At 48.3% G+C, this 21812-nt stretch overlaps 1 protein-coding gene and 1 long non-coding RNA gene across 11 annotated transcripts in view; one reads left to right on the top strand and one right to left on the bottom strand.

Annotated features, from left to right (window-relative positions):
• Positions 1-6524, bottom strand: part of FLNC (filamin C) — a 94328-nt gene extending 87804 nt beyond the window's left edge. For all 8 annotated transcript variants that reach the window (XM_058189845.1, XM_058189849.1, XM_058189846.1 and 5 more), the window contains exon 1: positions 5583-6524. In XM_058189845.1, coding sequence (XP_058045828.1) covers positions 5583-5949 — 367 coding nt within the window. In that variant the 5' untranslated portion in view covers positions 5950-6524. The remainder of the gene's footprint in view (positions 1-5582) is intronic.
• A 1855-nt stretch (positions 6525-8379) lies between these two features.
• On the top strand, positions 8380-14351 carry LOC131201715 (uncharacterized). 3 transcript variants are annotated; one of them, XR_009155971.1, is made up of 4 exons: positions 8380-10185; positions 10775-11468; positions 12086-12149; positions 12376-14351. It is a non-coding gene; the product is annotated as an uncharacterized LOC131201715 (long non-coding RNA). The 3 variants fall into 3 exon arrangements; XR_009155970.1 differs by having other exon boundaries at positions 8387-10185; positions 11216-11468; XR_009155968.1 differs by having other exon boundaries at positions 8380-11468.
• Positions 14352-21812: the final 7461 nt, after the last annotated feature.

Below are 21812 nucleotides of genomic sequence, written 5' to 3'. Positions count from 1 at the left end.
ATCACGTGATCAAAATCCAGATGCTTGGCAACGGGTCCATATTTAAGTCCATGGCTGTTTCCCAAAGTCACGTCTGACCGCTCCCTTGGGCTCAGTCTGGTCCTATGAGATGGTGCAATTTTTTTTTCCACACAAATTGAGACACACAGACTGACCAGGACAGAGAGGCTGACGCAGGTATTCCTCAACGTACGACCACAACTGAGCCCAAGTTTGCCGCTGCTGAGCAAGACAAATTGTTCAGTCAGTTTTGTGACCTTTCTTGCTGCTAAGATGTTAAGTGAATCACAGGGTTTTTAAGTGAATCTGGCTTTCGCTGTTTATTTTGTTGGTCAGGAGGTCACAAAATGGGATCACGTGACCTCCGGGACACTGCGGCCATCATAAAATATGAGACAGTTACCAAGCGTGTGAATTTTGATCACGGGAATGTTGAACGGTCGTAAGTGTGAAAAACGGTCATAAGTCCCTTCTTTTAGGCTGTTGTAACTTTGAACCGTCACTAAGCAAATGGTTATAACTCAAGGACTACCTATACATCCCTCGAGTTAAAGCAACACAGACCTCCATCTTATTTGCCCCAAAGAGAAACCTATTCAGGGTTCGAATTGTCCGTTGTGAGTTTTAAAACCGGAGGAGGGGGGAAAACAATGAATCAGGAATGTGAAATGAAACAGAAGAGAAACGAGAGAGGAAAATTTTGCATCCTGTTTTCTGGATGGCTCCAACTTGGGTTGTTTTTTGTTTTTTCTAAAGCCTCAGTTGCTTTCATCCCACCGACCCGTTGTTGGAACAGGAGGATTTTAGAAATAACACAGCGCAAAACAGAGGCCTTGGCAAGTTTTGCTCCGATTGTAAATTGAGCAGAACTTCTCAAAAGTAGCCAGCAAAAAGCTGACCCTTCTCCAGCAACCTCAGCTCTGGGGTTGCAAGTAACTTCATTTGTTTCTTTTCCCCCTGGAGAAAATAGGGTGGACATGTTGGAAAAACATCCAAATGTAAAAAAGATGTTGATAATCTAGAACAGAGGTCTTCAAACTTGACAGCTTTAAGACTTGTGGACTTCAGCTCCCAGAATTCTCCAGCCAGCAGTCCACAAATCTTAAAGCTGCCAAGTTTGGGGGACCCCTGCTCTAGAAAGAGTGCAGAGAAGAGCAACGAAGAGGATTAGGGGAGTGGAGGCTAAAACATATGAAGAACGATTGCAGGAACTGGGTATGTCTAGTTTAATGAAAAGAAGGACTAGGGGAGACATGATAGCAGTGTTCCAATATTTGAGGGGCTGCCCCAAAGAAGAGGGAGTTGGGCTGTTCTCCAAAGCACCTGAGGGTAGAACAAGAAGCAATGGGTGGAAACTAATCAAGGAGAGAAGCAACTTAGAAAATAAGGAGAAATTTCCGGACAGTGAGAACAATTAATCAGTGGAACGACTTGCCTGCAGAAGTTGTTAATGCTCCAACACTGGAAGTTTCTATGAAGATGTTGGATAAACATTTGTTTGAAGTGGTGTAGGGTTTCCTGCCTAAGCAGGGGGTTGGACTAGAAGACCTCTAAGGTCCCTTCCAACTCTGTTATTCTGTTCTCTCTCTTTTGATACAGACCCACAACTTGGAGATGCTTAATGCTCATCGTTTAAACCACAACTGAAGCATCGGGAGTTTCGCACCGTACAAAGCCCAAAGCCCTGTTGTTCTCCCACCAGCTGAGTCGCATTCTCACAACCTGCTTAACCTGTTGAATTAACCTAGGCTCTGGATGCAACCAGCGCTCTGAATCCCGAACTAACTAGCATCCTCGTTTGTGGCTTAATCTCCAATAAAAGCCCTCTGCACATTTTAATACATTTATTAAATGTATATGTTGCCCAACTCGTATCCTTAGTTGTATGAGTGTCACAGGTGGGATTCATCTTTGATCACACTGTGGCGGCTTCCATCTTCGTGATTTTGACCCTGTCTGTGGACACCCCACCTCCTCCCTGCAAAAGCCCTTTCTTCTAGCACTGATGATATTCCCCAGTTGGGCCATGAAACATCTGCAACAAACAACAAAGCACAGAGAGCACCAAAGACCCCATAGTCCTCCTCCTCCTCCTCCTCCTCCTCCTCCTCCTCCTCTCCACCAACCCCACTCCCTTCTAGCACTGATGATGTTCCCCACTTGGGCCATGAAACGTCTGCAACAAACAAGAAAAACACAGACTTCAGAGGATAATTAGAACTGCAGAAAAAATAATTGCTACCAACCTGCCTTCCATTGAGGACCTGTATACTGCACGAATCAAGAAGAGGGCCGTGAAAATATTTGCAGATCCCTCGCATCCTGGACATAAACTGTTTCAACTCCTACCCTCAAAACGACGCTATAGAGCACTGCACACCAGAACAACTAGACACAAGAACAGTTTTTTCCCGAAGGCCATCACTCTGCTAAACAAATAATTCCCTCAACACTGTCAGACTATTTACTGAATCTGCACTACTATTAATCTTCTCATTGTTCCCATCACCAATCTCTTTCCACTTATGACTGTATGACTATAACTTGTTGCTGGCAATCCTTATGATTTATATTGATATATTGACCATCAATTGTGTTGTAAATGTTGTACCTTGATGAAGGTATCTTTTCTTTTATGTACACTGAGAGCCTATGCACCAAGACAAATTCCTTGTGTGTCCAATCACACTTGGCCAATAAAAAATTCTATTCTATTCTATTCTATTCTATCCTTTTTTTTTTATTTTTTTTTTTTATAAAAAAGTTTTTATTGGTCAAAAAAGATTTATGCAAATACATATCAGGTATGGTAAATTTTCATTTTTCTTATACATGATAAGAATTTTACTCAAAATTTTAAACACATACAACAGCCATATGGCAAGCAGGTGAAACGAAGTAGCTAAGTTTCAATCTTACATACACAATGAGGAAGGGTCAAGAATAATCAGAATATCATACGAAAGAGAATAAGAAAAACCAACACAATACCAAATATCTTTATCACTTCCTAGTTTTGGATCTCAGAACTCTGGGTTCAGCCTGACCCAACTCCAGGGCCGCAACAGCGGCAGCCGCCTCCGCCCCATGGTCTATAACCTCCCCTTCTTATTCTATTCTATCCTATTGTAACCTATGACTATCAATAAGTGTTGTACCTTATGATTCTTGATGAAGGTATCTTTTCTTTGATGTACACTGAGAGCATATGCACCAAGACAAATTCCTTGTGTGTCCAATCACACTTGGCCAATAAAAAATTCTATTCTATTCTATTCTATTCAAAGTGCAGAGATCACCAAAGACCCCATAGTCCTCCTCCTCCTCCTCTTCCTCTCTGCAAACCCCACTCCCTTCTAGCACTGATGATGGTACCTAGTTGGGTCATGAAACGTCTGCAAGGAAACCACCAAGCTCAGAGGGCATCAAGGACCCACAATTCTCCTCCTCCTCCTCCTCCTCCTCCCCTCCACCAACCCCACTCCCTTCTAGCACTGATGTTGTTCCCTACTCGGGCCAGGAAACATCTACAAGAAAACCACCCAGCTCAGAAAGAGCACCAAAGGCCCCCACGCCAGTCCCTCCTCTACGGGGGCAACCTTGCAACGGTCTCCCTGCGTGGTTGAGCCGAAGCTGGAGGCATTTCCCACCCACCTCCTTTCAAGCTGGCGGCCCGAGGACTCGGCCTCCCCAGCTGCCAGCACCCATCAAGAGCCCCAGTCGCCTCCCGAAAGGCTGCCCACGAACGCATTTCAGCCATGACTAAGAAGCATTCTGTGTAACCTGGGAATCTGGCACCCGGTCAGAGGTTGTCCGAGAACAGCTGCCAGAGGGACAGCTGGAAGCCCAAAGAGGATCCCAGCATCTCATCTAGGGCTCGTTGGGCAAGGGGAGGGGGCGGTGTGTGTGTGTGTGTGATTGGAGCCAACCGCTCGTCCAGGTTTTGTGCAGCCAGCTCCTCCTCTGTGCCGAAGGCAGCTACAGTTCGTCCTCAACTTATGACCACAACCAACCCCCCCCCAAATTTCCATTGCTAAGCCAGTCCGTGGTTGGGAGGAGATCTGCTCGCTTTTGTGACCTTTCGTTGCCCCGGTTGTTAAGTGACTCACTCCAGTAGTTACAATGAGTCACACGGCTGTTCAGTCAGATGGGCTTCCCCCGTGGGCACAGCCCGTCAGAAGGTCGCAAAAGGGGATCGTGTGACCCCAGGGACACGACGACCGTCATAAATGGGAGTCCGTTGTGCCAAGCGTCTGAATTTGGATCACGTCACCCTTAGGATGCTGCCACGGTCGTAAGTGTGAACAAGGGTCGTTTCAATGCCATTGTAACTTCAGATGGTCACTAAATGAAGCGCTGCCAGTCCAGGATTACCTGTCCAATCGCACCATTGATCTGGTGAGAAGTCACCAGATCACCACCACAAACCACTCATCTCCAGGGCAGTCCTCCTTTCTGAGAAGGTCGTCTTCACACAACCAGCCAAACTTGGGTTTACAGGAAACACAGATCCATTCCAGGTCAGCATGGGAGAGGCAGACCGGGTTGGCACCCACAATGGCCACGCAAACCCCCCATCACATCAACACCTCCTGAGCTGGATCTCTTGCTGTCCCTCCTATACAACATCACATGCCCACACAAACCCAACGGAGTGCTCCCCACCCAGCCCCATCGTGGGGCAGGCCCCCTTCACACAACCAGCCAAATCTGGGACCCACTTGAAGTCAGCATGGGAGGAACAGTCCAGATGGGTACTTCCCCCAATCTTATCAAGCCCTCCAGAATCCCCACACCCCAATCACATCAACACCTCCTGAGCTGGCACCACACTGCCTTTCACTGACCTGGCACCACACACCCACACAAACCCAGCCAGTGGTCCCTGCCACCAGACCCCGAGGTCTGTCCGTCGCCCCATAACTCCCCTTCCTGGGTGACTCAGTGGGGTCTAGGACAACTCGCCGTGGCCAACTGGCCACAGCCAAACTCGCCAATTTGTTGCTAGACAACTCACTACGGCCAACTCGCCACGGAACAAGTTACACTAATATCGAAGAAAGGGTGGAATAAAATCAGTAAAGAAGGGATGCAAGAGGAGGGATAAAAGGCAATGTGAACAATCAAGATTAAAACAATTTTTAAAAATTATTTTAAAGAATGAAATTGAATTGGCAAACTGTTCCACAGTGAGTTGTCGTGTGGCGAGTTGACTGTGGTAAGTTGGCCATGGCGAGTTGGCCATGATGAGTTGGCCATGGCGAGTTGGCCATGACAAGGTGGTCACGGTGAGTTGGCCATGGCGAGTTGGCCATGATGAGTTGGCCATGTTGAATTGGCATGGCTAAATGGCCATGGCAAACCATGATAAGTTGGCCATTCCGGACTCAGTGACCCTCCTGACTTGGGCACAGTCCCCTTTCTCTACCAGACCCGTCCCACCTCCTTCCCCTCTCCGGTCCCTCCTGCCTGGCTCCCCCTCTGACCCACCCCAGCTGGGAGACAGGCTGAGGCAAACCCAGCAGCGCTGCCCTCCTCTTCCCAATCCCTCCTGGGAGGGCAGGGAGGGGGGAAAGACTCACCGATCGAGACCAGCTTGATGTGCTCCCGGTCCAGGAACTCCAGCGCCACCGACACATTCTCCAGCTTCATCTGCCTGAAGTTGGGGCGGGCGTGGTACTTGCGGTACATCTTCTTCTGGCTGAGCACCTCCAGGAGGCCGATGAGCTTCAGCCCGTCGCTCAGGTCCTTCTGCAGGTCGCCGATGCGCTTGTGGATGCACTTCAGGTGCTCGTTGCACCAGCGGGTGAAGGTGTTCTGTTGGATCTTCTTCCAGGGCGCGTCTTCCGCCAGGTCTTTCTCCGTGGCCGGCATCTCCTCTTGCTGGGGTTCCTCGCCCGGCTGGTAGTAGCCCTGGGGGGGCTGCTCGTAGTAGCTGTTGCTGTTCATGGCGGCGGGGTTCCGGCAATCCCGGGGGTTGCGGGGTGGTGGTGCGCGCGATCCGAACTTGCTGCGGGAAAGCGAAGAAGAAGAAAGAACAAAACGCGAAGAGGCACCGGAGACGGGAGGAAAAAGCGCCCGGCTTAAGAGTGCAAGTGCTCGAAAGTGAAAGCGCTCAGCCCCTCGGCCTGGCTGGCGGGCGGGCGGGCGGGCGTGGGGGAGTGGTGGTGGTGGGGGGAGGTGTCCACTTTTTTGCCTCTCCCGGTTCTCGAAACTCCGCGGAAACTTTTGTAGCCGCAACCGTCCCGCAGAAAAAAGTTGCCCAAAAAGCGCAGGAATTTCAGCACCCGGAGGGGCCGGGTTGGGTTGGGTTGGGCTGGGCTGACGGCCGGGCTGGGTGGGTGGGTGGGTTCCTCTTTGTCTTCGGGACTCTGAAGAGGAGGGGGCGGGCAGGGGGGTCCCCTCTGGTCTCACGGCTCGGCTCGGCTTGGTTTCCTTTGCGTCCCCGGCCGAAGGCGCAGGCGAGCGTCGGGAAGCGGGGTATCCGGACTTCGGCTTGGGTCATTCAAAAGTGGAAGGTCCGGGACGAAGGAGGGGTGTTTTAAAAGGCTCCGCCACCCCCTCGCCTCCCCCCCCCCCACCCTTCCCCGGCCCCCCCCGCCCCCCGCCCCACGTCAGGAGGAAGGACCGCCAGGAATGCCTGAGCGCCCCGGGACCCATCGACAAGTAAGGGATGATGGGGCGAAGTTTCTTCGCAACGCGCCCCCCGCCCCGGCTAGATAATCCCAGCGCTCGGGATTGGCCGCTAAGGATAGCAAGCGGAGGGGATTGGCTCCACCCGCAGCAGGGACCCCCCTCCCCCTGTCCCTGGCTGCCCACCCACCCCCTCCCCTCCCCTTCCGCAGGCCGGAACGCCAGGGGTATCTCAGCTGCTATTTTTAATTTCCACCCTCCAGGAAAGGAAGGTTGGGGACTCGGAATATTGTCTTTTCTTGGCGTGAGGATGGAAAAAGCGTGCCGGGTCTTTTGCTGATGGAGAGAAGAGGATTGGGGGGAGGGGTGCAAAAAGGGTTGGGGGCACCCCCAAACGGGAGGGGGGAGGGAGGGGAGGGAGGCCAAGGGAGCCCTCCCAAAGTAGCCCTGCAAAAAACCAATTGGAAAGCCTCCCCTCCTCCACCCCACCCCTCCACTTTCCTGACCGGATGGTTGATTGACGAGTCATTTCTAAGTTTTCAGACTTGACCTGAGTGGTTAAAAAAGATGATTGAAGAGTTTTCCAAACGTGTCAGCACACAGCTTGGAGTGTGTGTGTGTGTGTGTGTGTGTGTGTGTGTGTGTGTGTGTGTGTGTGTGTGTGTGTTCAACAGCGCTCCACTCTGCAGAGGCAGCAGCAGCCTGAGCCAGGGTGTTGAAAACTTAAAGCAGCCCAGTTAGCCAAAAAGTCTCATCAATTTCCGTTCAGACTGGATCTGGCATTTTTGTCCACTTCCCCAGGCCTTCCCCAAGACCTGGGACAGCCAGATGTGCAAGTTTGAGGGAATTAAAGATCTCAGGATGTCAGCTCTTCCGAGCAAAGCTGCCTTTTGCAATTGACTGGTATTGTCGATGTCGATGTTAGTTATTATGGCTGAATGCAGAGTCAGCCAGATGTTCAGACTGGATCTGGCACTTTTGTCCACTTCCCCAGGCCTTCCCAAGGACCTGGGGCAGCCAGATGTGCAAATTTCAGAGGATTAAAGGCCTCATCCCAGGATGTCAGCTGTTCCTTTTGCAAGTCAAGCTGCCTTTTGCAATTGACTGAAGAGGGTTGTGTCAAGGCTGAGGCGTTCAAATGGTGTCCTCTTTCTCCCTCCCTCCCTCCCTCCCTTTCTTTCTTTCTTTCTCTTCCTCTCTTTTTATCATTCTCTTTCTCTTTTTTGCTCTCCTTCTTTTCCTTCTTTCCTTCCTCTTTTTTCTCTCTTTTTCTCGTTTGCTTTCTTTAACTCTCTTTCCTTTCTGTCTCTCTCTCTCCAACTCTCTCTTTCTCATTCTGTCTCTCTCTTTCTCTTTCTCTTTCTCTTTCCCTCTTTTGCTTTCTTTCCCTCCCTTTTCTCCCTCTTTCTCTTTCATTCTTTCTCTCTCCTCTTTCTTTCCCTTCCTCTTTCTCTTTTTATCTCTTCTTTCTTTCTTTCTCCCTCTGTCTCTTCCTCCACCTCTTTCTCCCTCTTTTTCTTTCTTTCTTCCTCTTTCTATCTTTCCCTTCTTCTCTCTTTTTCTCTTCCTCTTCCTTTCTCTTTTTCTCACTAGATATCTTTTTTGCTTTTTTTCCCTGTTTTCCCCCTTTTTAAAAATGGTAAGCTGCACAGAGTAGGCAGCCACCAAAATACATCAATCAACCAATCAGTCAATCAATCAAGCAAACAGTTATTTAGGTACTGCTCTAAAGTTGTATTGCTTTTATTTATTTTTTTACTTTATTATTTACTTTATTATTTACTTTATTATTTTATTATTTATTATTTTATTTTATTTTTTATTATTTTATTTTATTATTTATTTTATTATTTTATTTTTTATTATTTTATTTTTTATTTTATTTTATTATTTTATTTTATTATTTTATTTTATTATTTGTAAAAGTTGTATGATTACGTTGTGGTATTTCATGTGTACACATCTGGTAATCCTGTTTGTACACCATCTAAAGTCATTTGGTCACAGTGGCTTAGAAATCTAATAACTAAATAAACACCTTTGATATTTACCTAAGTAAACACTCATCTTGCAATCTGTTTAAAGAAACTCTTTAGATAGGTTTTTTTAAAAAAACTAGCCAGGAATTCTCTGCCTAGTTTTTTTATTGTTGCGTGTGGGACAGTTAGACCCAGTCAGAGTGATGTGGGGTGAAGATACTGAACTAATTGTGGAGGGATTCAGATTTTAGCCTCCCCACCCACCCCCCAAACGCCTCAGCCAGGGAAGCGAAGTAGAGCCCAGTTCCTGGTGCCTTCATCGACACACTAATGTATCTTGCAATAATCCCTTTAACCAGTGGTGGGATTCAAATAATTTAACAACCGGTTCTCTGCCCTAATTATTTCTTTCAACAACCAGTTTACCAAACTGCTCAGAAAGATAACAACCGGTTCTCCCGAAGTGGTGCGAACTGGCTGAATCTCATCACTGCCTTTAACCCCGTCAAAACTTCAGAAATTGTGGGCGCTTCATCACTGGAGGTTTTTAAGAAGAGACTGGATAGCCATTTATCGGAAATAGTATAGATTCTCCTGCTTGAGCAGGGGGCTGGACTAGAAGACCTCCAAGGTGCCTTCCAGCTCCTATTCTATTCTATTCTATTCTATTCTCTTGTTTTAAGTTTTAAGTTTCTTTTAATACAAGCAATCCATCTTCCATTAAACAGTGTGTCGTCTGGGTACAAATGTCTTGCGCAATAACAATTCAAATTTACAGCCATGTTCATTATTTGTCTACTCTTAACTTAATACTGATATGCATAACCTATCTAATACTGTAACAATCCTCATCTTAATTTATTTAATTCTATTGATATATTTTCTACACTTCACTAATCTACTTTTATTTCTAACGTTCATACTTATTCTCTAGCCATCGGTAGAATAGTTCCCATATAATATCTTTTTTTTAAAAATTTGAATTTATATCCCGCTCTTCTCCGAAGACTCAGGGCGGCTTACAATGTGTTAAGCAATAGTCTTCATCCATTTGTATATTATATACAAAGTCAACTTTTATTGCCCCCAACAATCTGGGTCCTCATTTTACCTACTTTATAAAGGATGGAAGGCTGAGTCAACCTTGGGCCTGGTGGGACTTGAACTTGCAGTAATTGCAAGCAGCTGTGTTAATAACAGACAGACTTAGTCTGCTGAGCCACCAGAGGCCCCAAACAAAATATTCAGTTTGTTCCTTCTCTTTAATTGCAAGTGTTAACCTATTCATTTCTGCACATTCTATTCTATTCTATTCTATTCGTCCCACTCTATGGTTCCAGGTCCATGCAGCTGCCCCAGCTCCTGGAAGACTCGGCCCGACCGGCTGGTCCGACCGACCTCTTCTCCGCTTCTAGCAGCTTCCAGCCAAGATTTGAAAGCCGCAGAGGAACCTATCCTCAGTGCTGGTATGGCAGCAGCACAGACTCCTCAAGGACCTGATGCTCACCAGCTTCGCCCACATCATGATCCTGGGATACCGCTCGGTCAGTGAGTGGCGATCTGCCTGGCCAGGGTGTGTATGTGTGTCCACTGAGTGGGTACCAAGTGGCAAGAGGTGCAAGTGGGGCAGGAGTTTTCAGACGAGGGGGATGGATGGATGGATGGATGGATGGGAGGTGGGCGAGCGCCAAGAACACTGAGGCAGCTCCCAATCAGCTCAGATGATCCGCAGGTTGCCATTAATTTATTTTATTTATTTATTTATTTAATCATATTTATATACCGCCCTATCTCCCGAAGGACTCAGGGCGGTTCACAGGCACTTAAAAACACATAAATACAATATAAAAGCAATTAAAAAACTTATTCTAAAAGCCCGTTAATTAAAATATCAAAATAAAACCCAATTAAAACCCATAAGTTTAAAATCTAGCTCAGTCCTGCACAATTAAATAAGTATGTTTTAAGCCCGCGGCGGAAGGTCCGAAGGTCCGGAAGCTGACGAAGTCCGGGGGGGTAGTTAAGGAGCCCAGCTGCCATTAGCTGACCGGGGGAGGGAAGGGCTGCCTTCTCGGTTGCCCACGCCCAACCCTTCACTATTTTCGGGGGAGGGTGTATATTTACGCCCACCCCCCAAAAATCAGGCTTGGCCTTATTTTCAGGACATGTCGTATTTTCGGGGAAACATGGTATTATCACTTGAGGGGCTGCCCCAAAGAAGAGGGGCTCGACCTATTCCCCAAAGCCCCTGAAGGCAGGACAAGAAGCAACGGATGGAAACTCATCAAGGAGAGAAGCAAGCTGGAATTAAGGAGAAACTTCCCGACAGCGAGGCCAATTAAACCGGTGGAACCACTTGCCACCAGAAGTTGGAGGTTTTTAAATAGGGACCGGACAACCATTTGTCTGAAATGGCATAGGGTCTCCTGCTTGAGCAAGGGGCTGGACTAGAAGACCTCCGAGGTCCCTACCAATTCTATTATCGTGCCCTCTGATTCATCCCAAAACCTTGGCTGAGTGTTGCACGTTTACTAAAGAAACGGATGACTCCGAAGATGGGCCAATGCCGGTCAAACGGTCATCTCTTTTGATCTTTCTTTTAGGACGGTTCTGGAAGATTCTGGAACGGTGCCCACCCTGCGTCATCCTTCCAGAGAAAAGGCCCTCCCAGCCCTTGTGGGAATGACAACCCTTCCAGGAATAGACGGAGCAGCAACTACTACAGCTCTCAACTGAGGACTGAGTAAAGGGGGTGTGATTCAGCCTTCTCTCTCTCTCTCTCTCTCTCTCCAAAGGGCAAAGTTACACCTCCGTGTCTAATAGTAGTAGGACACCGCAAGCAGCAACGATCCGCTGGTGAGCTCAGGAGCACCTTTGCCGTCTTACTCAGAGCCCTGGGCGGGGAGGAGGGGGGGGGCACACCCGGCCCTGCCAAGCGCCCTGCCCCTTTGCTGACCCAATGTGCCACCTCACTCCAGGACGGGCCTAGGAAGCCGGCCCAGCAGGGGGTTCGTCCGTCAATCCTTTCCCAGGAATCTCCAGAGGGGTTGCACACCAGAGAGACACTGTCCCATGGTGTGTGTGGGGGCGGGGGCAGCAGGACCCCCACCTCCCCTCTTGTGAGTCAGTCTCTGCCAGGACAGACCCCCTGAGCTGCTGGCTATTTCTGTTTCGGTTATGAGTGAGACAGGCGGCTTCTAAATAGGACTGGGTGGATAGATAGATCGAAATAAAAATAAAAATAAAAATGAGTGAGTGAGTGAGTGAATGACATTCTATTTTTTTTTATTCCTGTTCTTTCCGTTTCTATTTATTTCTATTATCACAATTCTTGCTATTACTTGTACTTCTGTTCTTTATATGCTTTCTATTTCTGTCCTTTCTTTTCTTCTTATTGTTATTTTACTTTACTCTACTCTACTCTACTCTACTCCACTCCACTCCACTCCAATCTACTCTACTCTACTGAACAGAACAGAACAGAACAACAGAGCTGGAAGGGACCTTGGAGGTCTTCTAGTCCAACCCCTTGCTCAGGTAGAAAACCCCATATACCATTTCATACTTTCTTTTTATTCTTTCTATTATTTATTTTTCATCCTTTCTATTCTCTCCGTTACTTCCATTCTTTCTACTTCTGTAATTTCTACTCTCTCCATTCGTTCTAATATTTCTTTTTCTTTTTTCCATTATTCCTATGGTTTCTATTGTTATTATTTATTTCTCCGTTAATGTATTCCTATTGTTTTTATTATTTCTATAGCTGGCTTTTATGCCTGAGGTGGGACTAGAACTCACCGTCTCCTGTTGATTGGCTCAAAGTCACCCAAATGGCTCTCATGACTAAGGTGGGACTAGAACTCACCCTGTTGATCAGCTCAAAGTCACCCAAATGGCTTTCATGACTAAGGTGGGACTAGAACTCACCCTGTTGATCGGCTCAAAGTCACCCAAATGGCTCTCATGACTAAGGTGGGACTAGAACTCACTATCTCCTGGTGATTGGCCCACTGGCTTTCATGCCAAAGACGGGACCTAGAACTCACCGTCTCCTGCTTTCTAGCCTAGTGCTTTAACCACTGGACCAAGATGGCCTAGGGCTTTCCTGCAGGTGGAAGTTTCTGCAGCCTTCCCAAAGAGCAGCCAGTGTGTGTGTGTGTTTGTGTTTGTGTGTGTGTGTGTGTGTGTGTGCGCACACATGTGGGTACATCCCTGTGCGCGCATGCAGGGAACGTGTCGGTCACTCTCCACCGCCTCTCTCGCTGGCAGGAGAGAGCCGGGCAGCTTCGGACATTCAGCAAGCGTTGCCCTCGATAGAAATAACCCGCTTGTCAGATGCCCAGGCTGGAGCATGGCCAGGTGGAGTAACGGGTGCTTTCCTGCAAAAGGGCAAAGAACACCAAAACCCTCCCTGCATTTCCCACCTCGTTCCCCTCACCCGATCACACCCCACGGTCAATCAACCAATCAGAGTAGAGCAGGAAGGGACCTCGGAGGTCTTCTAGTCAATCCTAGGCCACTTCAGAGAGTCAAGAGGGTCCAATGGGGAAAACATAGGAGCACATTCCGTTCCTAGTTTCTACTACTCTTACCTCGCCCTCTGCCTTGGCACAGGTAGTTCTCGACTTACGACCACAACGGATGGCTCAGAATTACAGCCGCTACTGAAAAAAAAGTCACTTACAACCAGTCCTTGCAATTATGACCGTCGCGGCATTATGACCTCAGTCCGCATGATCAAAATTTGGGCACTTGGAAACCGGCCTGGATTTATGACCCTTGCAGCATCCTCTGTGTGTGTGTGTGTGAATTGTGGCCGTAAGATGAGGACTAACCATACAGAAAGCCCTTCCCACCTGCACCATCGTGCCCGGGGTACCCTCTTTGGAAGCAAAGCTGGGCATCTCAACACGAAGCTGCCGGGCCCTTTCCTATACCAGCCACGGAGCTGGATTCAGGAGGCGCAGGGCTCGGCTGCGCAGGGCTCGGTGCAGATCTGCCCAGGGTCCTGGCTGGCTCGGAGGCCTGGATGGTTGGAGAGCAACAGGGACGGCGTCTCTATTAATAACCTGCCAAGTCAGAGGAGGCCGGGAGGGCAGCCCCTTAGGAAGAGCCACCAGCTTGGCAGTCGCCCTCTGCTCAAATTCCAGCTGCGGCTGCCCGTCTCTCAACTGGGACTCCAGCGATGGAAGAGTGTCTGAAGAGCCAAAGTCCTTCGTGGAGGGGAAAACCTCGCCTTCCAGAGCCTTTTCCAGCCACGCGCCCACTGGAGACCCTCGCTTGCAGCCTCTGCTCTGCTGCCCTTCGCCCTAGGCTGGGACAGCCGCAGGAGCAATCTGCCAAGAGGTTTATAACAGAATGACAAAGTTGGGTGGGACCTTGGAGGTCTTCTAATCCACCCCCCCTGCTCAAGCAGGAGGCTCTATACCATTCCAGATAGGTGGCTGTCCAGTGTCTTCTTAAAAACCTCCAGTGTCGGAACATTCACAACTTCTGGTGGGAAGCAGTTCCACCGGTTAATTGTCCTCACCGTTAGGAAATTTCTCCTTAATTCCAGCCTGCTTCTCTCCTTGATTCATTTCCACCTGTTGTTGTTTCTTCTTCTGCTTTCTGGTACTTTGGAAAATAAGTTAAGGGGCGTGCATAAGTGCACAAAAGTGCCTACCGTTCCTGTCCTATTGTTTCCTTTCAATATATGTTCCTGTATATAATGTTGTGACAAAATAAAAAAAAAAATAAGTTGACCCCCTCCTCTTTGTGGCAGCCCCTCAAATATTGGAAGACTGTTGTAATGTCACCCCTAATCCTTCTGTTCATTAAACTAGACCTACCCGATTCCTGCAACCGTTCTTTATATATTTTTTATCTTCCAGCTCCCTAATCCTCTTCATTGCTCTTCTCTGCACTCTTTCTAGAGTCTCAACATCTTTTTTATATCGTGGCGACCAAAACTGGATGCAATATTCCAAGCGCGGCCTTACCAAGGCATTATAAAGTGGTATCAACACTTCACGTGATCTTGATTCTATCCCTCTGTTTATGCAGCCCAGAACTGTGTTGGCTTTTTTAACAGCTGCTGCACACTGATGGCTCATATCTAAATGGTTCTCCACTAGGACTCCAAGATCCCTCTCACAGGTACTACTATTGAGCAAGGTACCACATATACGGTACTGGTGCATTTTGTTTTTCTTCTTGCCTAGTTGTAGGAGCTTCATCCCTTGAGACTTTCAAGAAGAGATTGGGCTGCCATTTGTCAGAAATGGTGTAGGATCTCCTGCTTAAGTGGGGGGGTTGGACTGGATTATTGCAATGCTCTCTACATGGGGCTGCCCTTGAAGTGCACCCGGAGGCTGCAGTTAGTCCAGAATGCAGCTGCGCGGGTAATAGTAACATGTAACACCATGTAACACCAATCCTGCGCAGTCTGCACTGGCTTCCTGTGGTTTTCCGGGTGCGCTTTAAGATTCTGGTCACCACCTTTAAAGCGCTCCATGGCTTCGGACCCGGGTACTTACGGGACCGCCTGCTGTTACCATATGCCTCCCACCGACCAGTACGTTCTCACAGAGAGGGACTTCTCAGGGTGCCGTCCGCCAAGCAATGTCGGCTGGCAGCCCCCAGAGGTAGGGCCTTCTCTGTTGGAGCTCCTACGCTCTGGAACGAGCTTCCCCCTGGTTTACGTCAAGTGCCTGATCTTCGGACCTTTCGCCGTGAGCTGAAAACGCACCTATTTATTCAAGCGGGACTGGCTTAAAAGTTTAGTGGGTTTATTTATATTTTAATGTTTTAAATGTTTTAAATTCGGCCACCTTATAATATGCTTGTTTTAATTTCTTTTAATGTTTATATTGTGACTTTTACATGGCTGTACACCGCCCTGAGTCCTTCGGGAGAAAGGCGGTATAAAAATTGAATAAAATAAATAAATAAATAAATAAATAAATAGATGACCTACAAGGTCCCTTCCAACTCTGTTAATCTGTAAATCTGTAAATTAACCAGTGGAAAAGCTTCGCCTCCAGAAGTTGTGAATTCTCCAACACTGGATGTTTTTTAGAAGAGATTGGACAACCATTTGTCTGAAATGGTGTAGTTTCCTGCCTGAGCAGGGGGTTGGACTAGAAGACCTCCAAGGTCCCTTCCAGATTCTATTCTATTCTATTCTATTCTTAGGAATTTACAACAGTTTATTTAGCGACCATTTGAATGTACAACGGCACTGAAAAAAATGGACTTATGACCGTTTTTCACAGTTACGACCATTAGAGCCTCCCCAATTGTCACACGATCAAAATTCAGAAGCTTAGCGCAACCGGTGTGTACTTATGATGACTTTCATGGTCATTGTTCACCTTTTGTGACCTTCAGCCACGAAAGTGAACTTAACAACCCTGCCGTTACCGTAAGGGAATTAAGGGAATCCCTGCAGGGGTTACGGTAACCCCTTAACAAAGTTAACAAACTTAACAAAGTTGTTAAGGGATTCCCTTAACAACTTTGGCAAGAAATGGGGCGAAACTCAACTCAACGGTGGTCTCGCTTAGCCACAGAAATTTTGGGCTCAATGGTGGTCGTACGTCGAAGAAAAAAGTAGAACCTTGCTTTTCTCACCATTGAATTTTGCTTTGTGATGTCGTTCAACTCTGTCCAAGGCCTTCTGGATCCTGAGCCCATCTTCTGTCTACGGTCAATGCAGAACAGAATACGGTTTTTCTACCCAGCCAGCCCCTCCCTTGGGAATCATTAAGAGAGGCCTTCTCAGGGCAGATGTTGAGGTCCCTTCCAGCTGTTCAAACATCAGCCGTGCAACCCCTGCGCAGCCGGTCCAGGATCTCGTAAAGGTCTCGTGAAGGGCGCAATCGCTTCACACACTCCCAAGCGAAGTTCGGCTGCCCGTCCAGCTGGCTTTGGAAAGGAATTGGGGAAGGGGTGGGGGGGAGAATGGGGCACTGACTTGGCTTTGGTTGCAAACATATTGTTTCTGGCCCCCCCCCCGGCCCCCCCTCCCTCCCACCCATCCAAAATCCAGCTCCTTCCTTGCTTTTTCCAAACAGACAGCGACAGATGCAAGCTGTGGATATTGCATAAGGAAAGACAGCGGAGAGAGAGAGGGAGGAATAATTTTGATTTAGACGGGCCTATTTCCAGTTGGGAAATTCAAGTTCGTCCTCGACTTACAACCACAGCAGAGCGCCTAACTTGTGTCGCTGAGTGAGACATCGGTTTAAGTGAGCTTGGCCCCGTCTTGACAATGTTTCTGGCCGCCTGGCTCAAGTGGAGCCTCGCACTTCTTGAATCAAGAACGCGGTTGTTAAACGAATCTGGTTTCTCCGTTGACGTTGCTTGGCAGGAGCTGGCCAAAGGGGATCGCGTGAGCCCCGGATGCTGCGACCGTCATAAATGTGAGTCCGTTGCCAAGCATCTGAATTGTGATCAGGTGACCATGGGGATGATGTAACGGTCGTGTGAAAAATGGTCGTTAGTCACTTTTTTCGGTGCCGTCGTAACTTGGAATGGCCACTACAGATAGTCCTTGACTTACGGCGGTTCATTTAGCGACCGTTCAAAGTTACAACGGCGCCGAAAAAAGTGACTTCGAACCATTTTTCATACTTACGACCGCTGCAGCAGCCCCGTGATCACGTGATCAAAATTTGGACGCTTGGCCACCGACTCGTACTTATGACGGTCGCAGTGCCCTGGGGTCACGCAATCCCCTTTTGCGACCTTCTGGCAAGCAAAGTCAATAGGAAAGCCAGAATCACTTAATGACCGTGCTGCTAATTCAACAACCGCGGTGATTCACTTAACAAAGGCGGCGCAAAAAATTGTTAAAGGGGACAAAACTCCCTTAACTAATTTCTCACTCAGCAACATAAATTCGGGCGGTATACAAATGCAATTAATAAATAAATAAAATAAATTCTGGGCTCAATTGCGGCCGTAAGTTGAAGACTACCTGGCAATCGTCGTAAGTCAAGGACTGCCTCTTTTGTAGAAGTCCAGAAAAGGGGAGATTCAGCCCAGCGGCCGCCTTTCCCCCTTTTTCAGTGGTGGACGGTCTGTCCAGAATCTGGCTCCAGGCCCACATTTCGGCCTCCGGTGCTCAATATAGCTGATGAGGTGGCGTCTCAGGGCGCCCGGCCACAAGCGCGCCTCGTGAGGAGCCCCTCCAGCATGTGCAGCCCCCCCCCCTGAGAAGAACGCCGTGTGCCCAGGCCGGGGAGCTGAACCCGAGGCCGGCCAGCCGCACCTTCTCCTCTTCCACCCAGGGGGAATCGGGCAGGAGGCAGGGAAGCGACTGGCCGCTGCCCCAGATCGGCCTGGAGTGAACCCATCTCGTTCCTCCAGCCACGCTGGGCAGGATGGGGCTTTAATCGTGGCTCGCTCACGTGGACCTGCACACAAAGACGATTTATGGGGGCTGGAGGCTAAAATAAAATAAAAAAAGGGTTGCAGGAACTGAGTATGTCTAGTTTAATGAAAGAAGGAATAGAATAGAATAGAATAGAATTTTTATTGGCCAAGTGTGATTGGACACACAAGGAATTTGTCTTGGTGCATATGCTCTCAGTGTACATAAAAGAAAAGATACCTTCATCAAGGTACAACATTTACAACACAATTGATGGTCAATATATCAATATAAATCATAAGGATTGCCAGCAACAAGTTATAGTCATACAGTCATAAGTGGAAAGAGATTGGTGATGGGAAGGATGAGAAGATTAATAGTAGTGCAGATTCAGTAAATAGTCTGACAGTGTTGAGGGAATTATTTGTTTAGCAGAGTGATGGCCTTCGGGAAAAAACCGTTCTTGTGTCTAGTTGTTCTGTTGTGCAGTGCTCTGTAGCACCAGTTTGAGGGTAGGAGTTGAAACAGTTTATGTCCAGGATGCGAGGGATCTGCAAATATTTTCACGGCCCTCTTCTTGATTCGTGCAGTATACAGGTCCTCAATGGAAGGCAGGTTGGTAGCAATTATTTTTTCTGCAGTTCTAATTATCCTCTGAAGTCTGTGTTTTTCTTGTTAGGTTGCAGAACCGAACCAGACAGTTATAGAGGTGCAAATGACAGACTCAATTGGGGGGGGACATGATAGCAGTCTTCCGGTATTTGAGGGGCTGCCCCAAAGAAGAGCGGGGGGGGGGGTTTCCTGCTGTTTGCCAAAGTACCTGAAGGCAGGAAAAGCAACAACGGATGGAAACTCATCAAGGAGAGAAGCAACCTGGAATTAAGGAGGAAACTTCCTAACAGCGAGGACAATTAGCCAGTGGAACAGCTTGCCACCAGAAGGTGTGGGTGTTCCAACACTGGAGCTTTTGAAGAAGAAATTGGAGAGCTATTTGTCTAGAATGAATAACAGAGTTAGAAGGGACCTTGTAGGTCATCTAGTCCCCATCCAAGCAGGAGACCCTGCACCATTTCTGACAGAGGGCAGCCCAGTCTCTTCTTGAAAGCCTCCAGTGATGAAGCTCCCACAGCTTCTGAAGGCAACTTCTGTTCCATCGGTTGATTGCTCTCACTGTCAGGAAATTCCTCCTTATTTCCAGGTTGAATCTCTCCTTGTTCAGTTTCCATCCATTATTCCTTGTCTGCCCTTCAGGTGTCTTGGAAAATAGCTTGACCCCCTTCCTCCTCTCTGTGGCAGCCCCTCAAATATTGGAAGATGCTATCCTGTCTCCCCTGGTCCTTCTCTTCACTAGACAAGCCATGCCCAGTTCCTGCAACTATTCTTCATATATTTTAGCCTCCAGTCTCCTCATCATCCTGGTTGCTCTTCTCTGCCCTCTGGTGTAGAGTTTCCCGCTTGAGCACAGGGCTGGAGTAGAAGACCTCCAAGGTCCCTTCCAACTCTGTTACTCTGTTCTACGGGGCCTGCCTGATTCATTGGGATGAGGCAAGCCTGTTCAGTTGGACCCTGGCCCAGCCAAGTCCCGCAGGTGGCACTTCACAGCACCTGCAGGATGTCACAGGCAGTGGTAGGTCTGCTCTGACCCACAGATAACCTGGAGGCTGGATTTCAAGAATCACCTTCTCACCCTGCCTGGCAGACGGCCCCACCCCATGAAAAACTCAGTAAGCTCAAACTGCCCAAGGAGCTGCTGATCCAATTCTACAGAGGAATTATTGAGTCTGTCATTTGCACCTCTATAACTGTCTGGTTCGGTTCTGCAACCCAACAAGACAGACACAGAATTCAGAGGATAATTAGAACTGCAGAAAAAATAATTGCTACCAACCTGCCTTCCATTGAGGACCTGTATACTGCACGAATCAAGAAGAGGGCCGTGAAAATATTTGCAGATCCCTCGCATCCTGGACATAAACTGTTTCAACTCCTACCCTCAAAACGACGCTATAGAGCACTGCACACCAGAACAACTAGACACAAGAACAGTTTTTTCCCGAAGGCCATCACTCTGCTAAACAAATAATTCCCTCAACACTGTCAGACTATTTACTGAATCTGCACTACTATTAATCGTTTCATAGTTCCCACCAATCTCTTTCCACTTATGACTGTATGACTATAACTTGTTGCTGGCAATCCTTATGATTTATATTGATATATTGATCATCAATTGTGTTGTAAATGTTGTACCTTGATGAACGGATCTTTTCTTTTATGTACACTGAGAGCATATGCACCAAGACAAATTCCTTGTGTGTCCAATCACACTTGGCCAATAAAAATTCTATTCTAAAACCCACTGAAGACAACCCGTATTTGAGATGATCAGCCATATCAATCTGACGGATTCATATACCAATGAATGAATCAATAAACAAATGAAAATTAGCCTGCCGGCTTCTAACGCATCCCTTCAACAGGCCAAATGTCGCTGTTAGAAGAAGGGGAAAAAATGACATCCACACGCTGGATATTTATAAAGCTCTTTTTACCGAGTTACAACAGAGAAGACAATGAGGGGAACGTTCTGCAGAGTCTTCTGGGCCGGTTGGATTGTGCTGGTTTGCAATGGGCCCCTTCTCGGTGGAGAGCAGGTGAGCCGGGGGGGGAGGGGGAGAGGGGGGAAGGTGAGGCGGGGAATGGCTGTGAACTGACAGAGACGGCTATGCCTAAAAGAACGTGACCGCATACAACATGCAGGGTGAGAACGGGAGACCCAGAACGACGCGCCCGGTGATGTCGTGTCCCACCTGCTACCAAACTACGCGGAACTCAGTGGGGTCTCCGCAAGGGGGGCAGTGGTCATGATGGTGCGATCGAAGCTGGGCGATCGCGGCAAACTGTCTGCAGAGGTTCAATCGCACCGTCGCGATCACCGTCCCTGTTTTAACCCTACCCTGCGGACACCCCTGGTCGAAAATAAGCAGTGGCGGACTCCTTGGAGCACGGAAGTGGAAGGAGCGGGGTTTGATATAACTGTGCTGGGCTTGAAGAATCAAGTGTCACTCACACGTACACAAAAAACACACACAGCTCAGAAGCCCATCCATATCGTGTCCAACTCAAGCTACACAGTCAGACAATGAAAACGGGTCGGTGGACAAAATGCATAGATTGTGCCTATCCTGAGCAGGGCAGAAACGAGCAGCAGCGTCTCGGAGAAAAATTAGAACCGTCAACCGCGGCCCTTCTGGAGCATCACAGTGTTAAAAGAGGCTCTAATATTGCTGGAACAAGGGGTGTCAACCCTCACGACATCCTGTGTAGGTTTCACGCATGCAGCACGGGACTCCCGGGAAACGGACACGGTATTTAAGTCCACGGGAGCTGGGACGTATTCCAATGGACAGATCTGGGGATCAGCTAGTGGTCTGGTAAATGAGAGGCTGCACAGGGGGAGGGTTGGGGAACAGGGGTAACCAAGGCTCTCAGTTTTATTTGGGCTCAGCCAACACACCGAATCGTCCCCCTTCAAATCATTCCCGGTGTTTCTCCACTCCCCAGTTTGGAAAGAGGGTAGCTTCAGGCCCCCGGATATAGCGCTCCGGTGTGGTGAGCCAACGGTGTTTTGTCCCGTCATTCTAGGCCAAGTGCTCGAAGCAGATACAACGTAGAAGCCTAGTTATGAGATCGTCCTCCTGCTCTTTTGTGGGGGGGAGGTGATGCGTGGCACAGGGCAGGCCGAGAGAGGGATTCAAAGAGAATAAGGGAGGATGGGCAGCGAAGGGCCTGTCCTGGCCGAAGAGACGGGTTGGCGCTTCCGAGAAATCGCAGGGGTCGGA

This window comes from Ahaetulla prasina, chromosome 7, assembly GCF_028640845.1.
Source record: "Ahaetulla prasina isolate Xishuangbanna chromosome 7, ASM2864084v1, whole genome shotgun sequence".
Classification (NCBI taxonomy): domain Eukaryota; kingdom Metazoa; phylum Chordata; class Lepidosauria; order Squamata; family Colubridae; genus Ahaetulla; species Ahaetulla prasina.
Note: the sequence above shows the minus strand (reverse complement) of the source record. Positions and strands in the feature narration are given on the sequence as shown.